This window comes from Podarcis gaigeae (genome assembly GCF_964106915.1).
Source record: "Podarcis gaigeae genome assembly, chromosome: 8".
In the NCBI taxonomy this organism is placed as follows: Eukaryota; Metazoa; Chordata; class Lepidosauria; order Squamata; family Lacertidae; genus Podarcis; species Podarcis gaigeae.
The window spans coordinates 66,546,266-66,557,602 of record NC_139684.1 but is presented as its reverse complement, the minus strand read 5'-3'; the positions used below and the strand labels follow the sequence as shown (position 1 = coordinate 66,557,602).

Sequence of the window (11,337 nt, the reverse complement as noted above, 5' to 3'; positions counted from 1 at the left end):
CAACCAAGGCGCAGCTTCCAATTGTCTGCAGGACCTTCCTGCAGCCAATCGGAAGCTGTGGAAGCCCTGTTGGACGTTCGGGTTCCAAAGAAGGTTTGCAAACCGGAACACTCACTTCTGGGTTTGCGGCGTTCAGGAGCCAAAACATTTGAGTTGCAAGGCGTTCAGGATCCAAGGTCCGACTGTATATTATATTTGAGGTGGTCCCCTCACGTATTTTATTGTATTCTAATATAATATATTAGAATACAATGAAATATATGAGGGTGCCACCTTCCCCCAAGTTGATGAGCATTGCTGTTCCAGTGTTGTGTGTGCACTGTGTCATGTGATCAGTTATGTGGTGTGGGGCTTACCTGCCTCCCCCCATATTTTATTCAAGTTGGTACCCCTGACCCTCATTGACGGTGGTTAGTTGCAAAAGAGGGACAGGGCTTCTGCACATTTAATAACAAGCTATATCTGCTGAAATTCACTCTTCTCAGCAACTTAAAGGGGCAGGAGACCTGCCTTCTTTTCTTCACCAGGCCATTCTAAATGCATCCCAGATGACATTTAGGCTGGCAGTGAAAACATTCTCCTCCTGGGTGGCTTTGATGTTCATTAAAAGATGACTGAAGGCCTTAACTCTGCTTCTTTTGATTTTAAAGTTTTTAAAACTTTTAAAGTATTTGCTTTTGTTTCTTGACGGCCATTTGACTTGATTTTGTTCTTTTATGTAAATTGCTGCATTTTTTGGAGGGAGTTTCTTTTTTTAGTGTTAGAAAAAGAAGTATAAAATTGATTTGATGAATAGTAGAGGGCTGGTCCCAGGCTCATCCACACTGACCTTTTGCCCCATGCTTTCTAGGCACAAGTCTGTGCTTTCCTGGTCCACGCCTTCTCTCCTTTTGTCCCACTGCTTTCCCCAGGAAAAGCTGCTCTTTAATGCTAAATCAGAACAAACAGCAGTTGGGGTTCCCCATGGATTGCCGAGAATGTTGAAGAGCTGGTCTTCACTGGGAAGTAGGGGAGGTGGGTGAAGCTCTTGGATGCAGATCGGAAAAGTACAGACCTGCGCCTAGGAATCGCAGAGGAAAATTAGTCTGGATGAGCCTTCAGACTGACATCAGAGCCCTAGATCAGGAATGAGGAGCCTGGTGCCCCCCAGATACTACTGGACTCCAAATCTCATCAGCCCCAGCCAGCATGGCCAGTAGTCATGGGATGATAGTCTAACAATATCTGGAGGGCCTACAAGGTCCCCATCCCTGGCCTAGGGAGAAAAGGATATGGGAGCCATGGCCCCATCCTCAGAGTAGTGGCAAAGGGTTCCCGCCCACCCGCTTTGGTGATGACTGTTATGTACTGAAGTTCTCACCCTGGGCCAGCAGGGGGATACTGTAGATAGTTTTCACTCAGGTCCACATATGCAAATAAGGGATTGAAAGTCACGTTCAGTGATTGGATGGTTACAGAAAATGGTTACTGTTGCGTTCTGGTGGAGCTCTATATAAGCAGGCTGGCTGAAACCTTCAGTTCAGTTCTGTTCTGGCCTGTGAATAAGCAAGAGCTGTTTGAAGAATCACTGAGTCATATGATATGTTCACCCACAACTGAACAATGGCATTCCTTCTTTCCTTTACAGAAAGGAAGGTCTTGCTTTGGAGATAGGGGGGGCTCTCTATTTTTTCATCTTCATCACATTTGGGGCCTTCATCTTTGCAAATCTGCTTGTGGCTGTGGTGACGACGAACCTAGAACGGTCTGTAAGCGAATACAAAGAGAAGAAGCAGTCGGAAGCTCATATCCCTGTCAATATGACCGACGCTGGAATGGATGTGAGTATTAATTCAAGGGCTGGAGAGGGAAGCCAGGTGGGAAATTGGCACAGAAAGATGCCACTTAGGAGCCTAAAAAAGTAAAAAGGCCTCATTTACCAGCATTTTACTAATACAGTATACCCATTTTGGCATGGAATTTTGTTTAATATTGATTTTTTTGTATGCTTTTTTTTTGCATGTATACACATTTTGCTTTTTTTGCAATATAGAAATTTTGGTATGCAATTTTGTTTAACATAGACTTCTTTTGTCTGCCTACTATAGACTTTTTTGTATGCAATTTTGCCCAACATATACAGTTTTGCCTAGCCACTTCCCCCAATGTAAAACATGTTGTTTTCACTAATATATCCATTTGTAGGCACACTTTCCCCTCAAAGATGCATTTTTGTACACATTACTCAACCAGAAAAGCACATTGAAAAATTCAGAGAAGTGTGAGTTTTGAAGAGTTGGCTATGTTTTGACTTGCATATTATTTTGGAAAGTGAGAACTACTTAGTTTCAACTTTCACGTGAACTGAATTTCAGCCCTATCCCAACTCTCAGCTTTATTCAGTTTGCCCTTCAACATCAATAAAACAGACACAGTTATATTGTCTGAACCATTTAAAAAATATTTGCAATCAGTCCTGTGGAATTCTTTGATGGAAACCCTAAGGAGGAAGACTTTACCACTGAGCTATATGGTTGTTCCCTCCTCAGGGTTCCAAGATTCTGGGTGTGATTCTCATGGCTGCCAGCCAACGTGGTGTAGAGGTTAAAGTGTCAGATTAGGACCTGGGAGATCAGGTTCACAGCCTCACTCTGTGTCCAGGGCAGCTGTTTACCAGCTCCATCTGGTATTCAGGCTGAGACCCTACCTGCCTGCAGACTATGTCGCCAGAGTGGTGCATGCTCTAGTTATCTCTTGCTTGGACTACTGCAATGCAGTATGTGGGCTACCTTTGAAGGTGACCCGGAAACTAGAACTAATCCAGAATGCGGCAGCTAGACTGGTGACTGGGAGTGGCCACCGAGACCGGTCTTGAAAGACCTACATTGGCTCCCAGTATGTTTCTGAGCACAATTCAAAGTGTTGGTGATAACCTTTAAAGCCCTAAACAGCCTCGGTCCAGTATACCTGAAGGAGCTTCTCCACCCCCATCGTTCTGCCCTGACACTGAGGTCCAGCGCCGAGGGCCTTCTGGCAGTTCCCTCACTGCGAGAAGCCAAGTTACAGGGAACCAGGCAGAGGGCCTTATCGGTAGTGGCACCCGCCCTGTGGAATGCCCTCCCATCAGTGTCAAAGAGAAGAACAACTACCAGACTTTTAGAACACATCTGAAGGCAGCCCTGTTTAGGGAAGCTTTTAATGTTTGATGCATTACTGTATTTTAATATTTTGTCGGAAGCCGCCCAGAGTGGCTGGGGAAGCCCAGCCAAATGGGCGGGGTATAAATAATAAATTAATAAAAATTAATTAATAATCAGGGTTCACAGCCTCACTCAGCCAGGAAACTCCCTGAGTGACCTTGGACCATCCAGTGCCTCTTAGTCTGACTCTACTTCATAGGGTTGTTGTGAAGATAAAAATGGGGAAACAGAGAACACATATGCCACTTTGAGCTGCTTGGAGGAAAGATGGAATATTGAATGGAGTTTTTAAAAAAATGTATTTCAATCCAGGGAGACAACCGGAATAAAAGCTCAGTGGATTGGGGTGGCGCCTGTCATTTGATGACACTGGAGCAAATACAGGGACCTAACTATATTCCTCCTTGAGCAGGAAGGCAGTGATGATGATGTTGAACCAAGTCACCAAGAACCTCTGCATGTAAGAGAGGTCATGCGTGCTACACCCATGGTGCACCACCAGAATTTGCTTAGCCTTGGAAACTTGGGCAACCTGAATGAAGGCACCTGCGAAGAACTCTGCGTTGTCCTGGAAGCAATCCATGAGAACCTGAAGGCATACCGGGTGATCCGGGATGAGATTGACCAGTAAGTCTTGCCTTTTCTCCTGAAGGTTGAGAAGCACCTCAAATGTCACTTCCTAACTGGAAGAGCTGACTTGACCCCATCCCCAAAGCCGGAGTAAGGCAACCTGGTGGCCTCCAGGTGTTTGTTGGACTCCAACTCCTAGCAAACCCAGCAGGCAGGGTCAGTGGTCCAGGATTATTGGAGTTGTAGTTCAGCAGCATCTGGAAGACACCCCATTGACGCTTCCTCTTGAGCTATGACCCGTCCCAGGGAAATCTGTGATCCGGTTACTTTTTTCTTTTTCTTTAAAGCAGCTAAAGTGGGTGGAGCAAACTGGACCAGGAGTGCAGCAGAGGGAGGGAGGCTTTTATATTCCTCCCTAACTGCTTCCCTGGCCTCCCCTTCCCCGCCCCCCAGGAGCTGCTATTAGTCACACATATCTCAGGTGTCAAAGGCCAAGGTAAAGAGATATGTCTTCAGCATAGAATTGAAACTATAGTGAAGGTGCCAGGTGCATATCTTTGATGGATGAAGCAACTCTCCAGCATTATTTCTTCTGTGGTTACTCTCCACAGAATAGTCGATGAAGTGAGGTCCATCAAATTCAATGTAGATCAGGAGCAAGAGGTGGTTCTGCGAAACATCCGTGGATCTAACATCTCGGAGAGTATGCTTAATGCGGATCCCATGCAACCAAAGGGTGGCGATGTTCTCAGTGCAATGTTTAGCCTGGAAAAGGTATGGTTGCTTTTTCATGCCTTGGAAGGCAATGCGGGGAGCAGGTCATTCCACATCAATCAACATTACTTCTATCCCAAGTCATTCTCCTCACTCAAGGGCAGCCAAGGTGCTGCCTTCCATTTGTCATTGGACTCCAACTCCCATCAGGCCCTGTCAGGGCCAGCCCACCCATAAGGCAAGGTGAGGTGACTGCCTCAGGTGTCAGGATCCACAGGAGCAGCAGATCTCAATGTAGATACTCATGCCCGCCCTCCTTGTTCCTGATGTAGATATTCACTCACCCCTTCTTCCCTGGGGGGGAGAGGACACCATTTTGTGGTCCACCTCAGGTGCCAAAATGTCTTGGGCCAGCCTTGGGCTCTGTGGTGGATCTCGGGAAACTGATTAAAAAAAAAACAGAGCTTGCAAGCCCAAAGTCCTAGAGGAGTAGAAAGGAACAGGTTGTATGTCTTGCACTGTTGGAAAGGGACTGGGAAGCACTTTTGTCTGGTCAGCTATTATGCCAACAGGCTCATCTCCTGGCATCACACAGCACAGGTAGGTTCAAGCCTATCAGAAAGCAGTAGGGCTTGAATGCGCTCTGAACAGAATCAGTGTGGAAGGCAAGAGCTGCTACCAAGGAGCTATCAGGAGTGCATGGCTTAGAACACATTCCCAATTGTCGCTTTGCACAATTGGGGCTGTTTAAATTTGGCACCCTGTTGTTTTGGCCAGCCTTTCAGGCCTAATTTGGCCCATGGGCTGAAGGTTCCCCTCCCCTGCGGTAGAAATCCTGTCCTCAAACCCAGTGGGCTTCAGAGAGCCTGCCCGACCACATGCCACACTCTTTGAACCCATTCACACTCTGCATCTAGAGCAGTATCATACTGCTTTAAAGAGCCACGGCTTCCCCCAGATAATGCTGGGAGCTGTAGATTGTCACAGATGCGGAGAGACACTTATTCTTCTCATGGAATTACAATTCCCTGAGCGATTTAACAACTAGACCCTCTTCCCAGGGAACCCTGGGAATTGTAGCTCTGTGGGGATTCATTGGGGGAAGCCATGGATGTTTAAAGTGGTCAGAAGCCAATTGCATCTAAATGTAAATCTCAGGTTCATGGGTTTGAGCCCCACATTGGGCAAAAAAGATTCCTGCATCGCAGGGGGTTGGACTAGATTTTATTTTGGGGAGCCAAAGACCCCCCAGGAGTTGGCTCCTATGCACAGACCTCTCATTTGCTCCTGCTCTGGCTCACCAAAAACCTCCATCTCTTTTCCACATCGAAATGGACACAGGTACATGTTCTGGGTCCCCAGTCTAGATATGGCCACTGTACCTCTGTGGCACAAGCCAGCAACACACACACACACACACACACACACACACACACACACACACACACAAATTCTCTCTTAAGATTGCCCTCATTCTTTGCCTTCTTTCTCTGGCAGATGAGCCCGGACGTGGAATTCCAAAAGGGAGGGGTGAAATCAGCTGCCATGAGAGTACGGCGGCAGTCTGCGACTCCGGTAGGTAGATCAGCAGCTTGTGGTCCTTCTCACGTACCGCAGAAGAAACAGGTCCAAGGGGAACTTCTGCACACAGTGCAAAGTTAGACTATGGAATCCCTACCTCCTCCTCACAAGAGGCTGTGATGGCCACCAGATCACATGGCGTTAAAAGAGGATTTGATAGTTCCAGGCTATCAATGGAGACGAACTTTGATGGCTATGCTCTGCTTCCTCTGTCAGAGCCAGTAATATTCTGAATGCCAGTCGCTGGATGCCACAGCGGGGGGAAAGGGAACTTGAGCTCAGGCCCTGCTTGCAGGTTTTACACTGGCATCTAGGGCTGGGCAGTTTTCAACATCGTGATGTATCACAAGCTAACCATTGTGATATACCGATATAACATGACCTCAAGGGCTGGGGCTGGGGAGGGAGAGAGGGAGGGAGGAGGAAGAGCAATCTCCCGGTTGTGCTGTCTGCCTTGGCGTACCCAGCAATCCCAGCAATTGCCTCTTGCAGTGGCTGGGCATGAATGCTTTGTTTTAAAGCTCTGTCTGGCGATATATTGTCATTCTGAAACAGTCGTCGCAATCTGAACTTGAAATCAGTTTCAGACGATTTATTGATATACCACCCACTCTGGTCAGTCACTGTGAGGAGAGGATCCAGCGTTAGGTGGCCCATTGGCCTGATCCAGCGGGCTCATCTTAATTTCCCTTTTCGTGTTATGTTCTAAGTGGTTTACATACTGTGAAATCACAACATATATATTATTATTATTATTTATATACCACTTAATTATCGAAACCTCTAAGCTGCATACTCATTACAATACTGATATGATCAGATGTGTTGCTCTGTCCCAGTTCCTGCCACTTGATGCAGAAGCTGCAGTTAGTGCAGCTCTTTTTGGTGCTTGCTAAAAACATTCCCTTTTTGACAAGCCTGCCGATCAGAAGGTTGGTGGTTTGAATCCCCGCGACGGGGTGAGCTCCCGTTGCTCGGTCCCTGCTCCTGCCAACCTAGCAGTTCAAAAGCACATCAAAGTGCAAGTACACAAATAGGTACCACTCTGGCGGGAAGGTAAATGGCGTTTCCATGTGCTGCTCTGATTCGCCAGAAGCGGCTTAGTCATGCTGGCCACGTGACCCGGAAGCTGTACGCCGGCTCCCTTGGCCAGTAAAGTGAGATGAGCGCCGCAACCCCAGAGTCGTCCGCAACTGGACCTAACGGTCAGGGGTCCATTTACCCTTTACCTTTACCTAGATGCTTAGAAAGCTTAAGCAATTTTAATCTGCTTTAGTATTTTAACTTTTGTATGTTTTAAAGGAGAGTTGTAAATTTTTCTTGACTTTACTGTTTTGTTTTTTGTAAAACACTTTGAGGGGTTTGGGCTGTTTGTTCGTTTTTTACAACTGAGTGGTGTACACATTTTATGTAAACAAATAATAAAACAGCAGGTGGAAAATGTATGCAGATTTATCTTCTTTTTCAAAAGGCATTTCTTCTTTTCTGGCAAGGCACAAACAGTGACTCTGGAAGAGGAGAACACCAAGCTGGGATTAATTGGTCATCTCTGGATACCATTTAAAACTCTCCCCCCACCCTCACCCACAAACAAGCTAGTCAGGGTGCATAAAGCTTAAATAATATTCCATCAGCTGCACTCTTTTCCCTACTCATGTTTCGTATTTTTCTTGTTTCTCCAACAAGGTGGAGAAGGCAACAAGACCTCCAAAGCTTGAAGCTCATCGGTTGAGTTTGGTAAGACTTAAGAAACCTATACTGTGGATGCTATAACATTCATTATTCATATCAACATACAGCTTTCCCATGTGTTCCTGTGAGGGACAGAGAGGGTTTTCAAGCTACTTGCTGAGGGCCCCTCTAGACTGAAGTGAGGATGTTTGTGGGTGTCTTCTGCAACATTGCATTGCTGCAATAACACTGCATTGTTGTTGTTTAGTCGTTTAGTCTTGTCCGACTCTTTGTGACCCCAGGGACCAGAACACGCCAGGCACTCCTGTCTTCCACTGCCTCCCGCAGTTTGGTCAAACTCATGTTGGTAGCTTCGCGAACACTATCCAACCATCTCGTCCTCTGTCGTCCCCTTCTTCTTGTGCCCTCCATCTTTCCCGACATCAGGGTCTTTTCCAGGGAGTCCTCTCTTCTCATGATGTGGCCAAAGTATTGGAGCCTTAGCTTCACGATCTGTCTTTCCAGTGAGCACTCAGGGCTGATTTCCTTCAGAATGGAGAGGTTTGATCTTCTTGCAGTCCATGGGACTCTCAAGAGTCTCCTCCAGCACCATAATTCAAAAGCATCAATTCTTCGGCCATCAGCCTTCTTGATGGTCCAGCTCTCAGTTCCATACATCACTACTGGGAAAACCATAGCTTTAACTATATGGACCTTTTATATGGCATCATCGACGCATCATTCCACTTTATCTTAAATGCTTCTCTGATGATACTCCTTTATTGCCCCCCGGAGGGGCACTGTGGTTATGATAAGTGATCACACATTGCAAGATCTCCCACAATCGGAGAGCAGCTGCCCGTCCTTCACCATGGGTTCTGACAAGATTCACAAATTGTGCAGAGTGATCAGAACGGCGACAGAAGCTGGAGGTTGCGCCCTAGTCCCCCCCCCCCCTTGGAGGTTACATTCACATGGAGCTTTGAGGACCAAAGAGGGCTTGCACTCCAACATGCTCTGTAGGAAAAGAGAGTAAGACAGTCCCTGTTTAAAAGACAGCCTCCAATGACCTCAGAGCACAGGAACCAGACCGAAGCATTCAAATGTCAAGAAATGGATAAATGAAATAGAACAGAAAACCTCAGCTCCTTCAGCCACACCCCTGGCCATGGTTCTTGCTTCCCACATACAGTAACCTTCTTGGAGGGTGTTCCCAGTCTATGTGTCTGGAAAATGTGTGACTGAAAAATTGGGACATTCATGCCAGCCTCATACCCCAATGTCCACATGTCTACACAATGTCTAAAGGGGAGCATGTTCAGCTATAAATGCATAGGCTCCTGTTTTAGTCATTCATTCATTCATTCATTCATTCATTCATTCAATATCCCACCTTTCTCCCAGTGCAGGATCCAAGGTGGCTCACAGCATAAATCAAAACAGATAACTAAATACAAACGATGAGAATATATATATATAGAGAGAGAGAGAGAGTATAACCCTATTAAAAACTGAATAGAAAAACCTTCCTCCTCCAAACATAAAATTAAGAACATCATCCATCTGCACAAGACACTGCCACAACAGCCAGTTGGTGGTCAAAGACCTTCCAGTGAAAGGAAAGCAGAGAGGGCCTAGCTTACCATGGAAGGGAGTTCCACATTCTTGGAGCCACCACCAAGAGGCCCTTGCATTGTTGCCAAATTTTCCTGTGAAGGTGGCGGGGCTGAGAGAAAAGCCTCCCTGCAAGGTCTCAAAACCCAGGTGAACTCCTATAGGGAGGTATAGTCCTTCAGGTAGCTTTGACCCAAGCCATGTAGGGCTTTGTAGGTCATCTCCAGCACTTTTCAGATGGGGGATGTGCCGGGGTGGAGCCAGCTGGTGTGATCCAGGCTTTTCCCTCCACACTCTCCTTGATTGTAATGGGTTTGGGGTGGCTTTAAAAGGTGGTTGTGGCAGAGCCAACACAAGGTTTCTTTGGCGGCACACCTTCCCTTATACCTTGTGTTTCTCTTCTTTGCACCACCACACTGTAGCCATCAGAGGCTCCACCGAAATCTTCGATACATTGGTTGAGTTTGGTAAGGCTGTAGGAACGTATAAGTTAGATGATGTACAGTTGACACCTTTTTGGTGCATGCCTGTGAATGGCACAGTGGGATATTAAGCTGTTTGGCTTAGGGCCTAGAAGAGGGACCAAGTCAAGCTCGGTGCCAACAAGTGGTAGCATTTTGGTCAGCTTGAGATCCAGTGGATCCAAGCCCACCATAGTCACTCCCTATTCCTGGAGTGCCCAGCTGTGGGGTGAAGTCTCCCAGCAGTACTTCACACACACCCCTTGCCCTGGTAGTACTTCCAGGTGACTGGTGACTGGGGGCGGCTACCGAGACCACGTAACACCGGTCTTGAAAGACCTACATTGGCTCCCAGTACGTTTCAAGCACAATTCAAAGTGTTGGTGTTGACCTTTAAAGCCCTAAACGGCCTCGGCCCAGTATACCTGAAGGAGCATCTCCACCCCCATTGTTCTGCCCAGACGCTGAGGGCCTTCTGGCGGTTCCCTCATTGCGAGAAGCAAAGCTACAGGGAACCAGGCAGAGGGCCTTCTTGGTAGAGGCACCCGCCCTGTGGAACGCCCTCCCATCAGATGTCAAAGAAATAAACAACTACCTGACATTCAGAAGACATCTTAAGGCAGCCCTGTTCAGGGAAGTTTTTAATGTATGACATCTTAGTGTATTTTTTGTCTTTGTGGAAGCCGCCCAGAGTAGCTGGGGAAACCCAGTTAGATGGGCAAGGTACAAATAAATTATTATTATTATTATTATTATTATTATTATTATTATTATTCCATCCAGTACTTCTGCTCCCTTTCAGCAGGCAGAACCAGGAACTCCACACCAGTGGGAAAACACCAACACCAGTCCATGGGGCCATGAAGGCTAGTGGAGCTCCCTTCACTGGGTGAAGGGAAACCTCTACCTCAATCAGAGCAGTGAATTGAGGGTGTTGGATTGCACCCTTACTATATGATTTCCCTCAATATCAGGGGTGGAGAACCTCTGGCCTGCCACCAGTCCATCTTGGACAAGCTTTGCCCAAGAGGTGTAGACTAGGAGCCGTTCCTCAGATTTCAGATGCAACTCCCCCATTTTACAGATGATGAAAGTCTGGGGAAAGTGGACGCTGCTCAATTAGGGAAAGAGGGGCACTGCCCCACGAAGCTGCCTGCCTTCTTACTTACAGCTGGTCAGAGGGTAGCTCTGCCTGTGATTGGCTCCACTGACCAGTGGTTTCCCCGCCTTCTGCCCTACCAGTCCCCATGGGCACCAGCCAGTACTGACTGGGAAACGGAGCAATAGACGGACAGATTGGGGAGGGCAGAATTGTGTCGTGCAGACAATACTGAGCAAGATGCAGAGGGTCTGATTCTGCATACAGCAGCATCCTATGTCCCCATGTTTTTGGATATTCACGACATGATGGATTGTCATATCAGAGAGTCATCACATGTGAATGTCAACATCTAACTTTGGGCATTATAATTCCACATGCATGTACCGTCGTATCAGAGATGGTGTGCTAAGACAAGGGCATGAAATGTTTTGCAAAACCTTTTACT

General features: G+C 46.9%; 1 protein-coding gene across 6 annotated transcripts in view; it reads left to right on the top strand.

Annotated features, from left to right (window-relative positions):
* Positions 1-11,337, top strand: part of CATSPER4 (cation channel sperm associated 4) — a 40,950-nt gene that overhangs the window by 20,064 nt on the left and 9,549 nt on the right. For 4 of the 6 annotated variants that reach the window (XM_083750839.1, XM_083750840.1, XM_083750843.1 and 1 more), the window contains 6 exons: positions 1,628-1,820; positions 3,592-3,806; positions 4,361-4,523; positions 5,961-6,038; positions 7,731-7,781; positions 9,752-9,796. In XM_083750839.1, the coding sequence (XP_083606965.1) occupies positions 1,628-1,820; positions 3,592-3,806; positions 4,361-4,523; positions 5,961-6,038; positions 7,731-7,781; positions 9,752-9,796 (745 nt within the window). The remainder of the gene's footprint in view (positions 1-1,627; positions 1,821-3,591; positions 3,807-4,360; positions 4,524-5,960; positions 6,039-7,730; positions 7,782-9,751; positions 9,797-11,337) is intronic. The other 2 variants (XM_083750841.1, XM_083750842.1) reach the window with 1 other exon arrangement.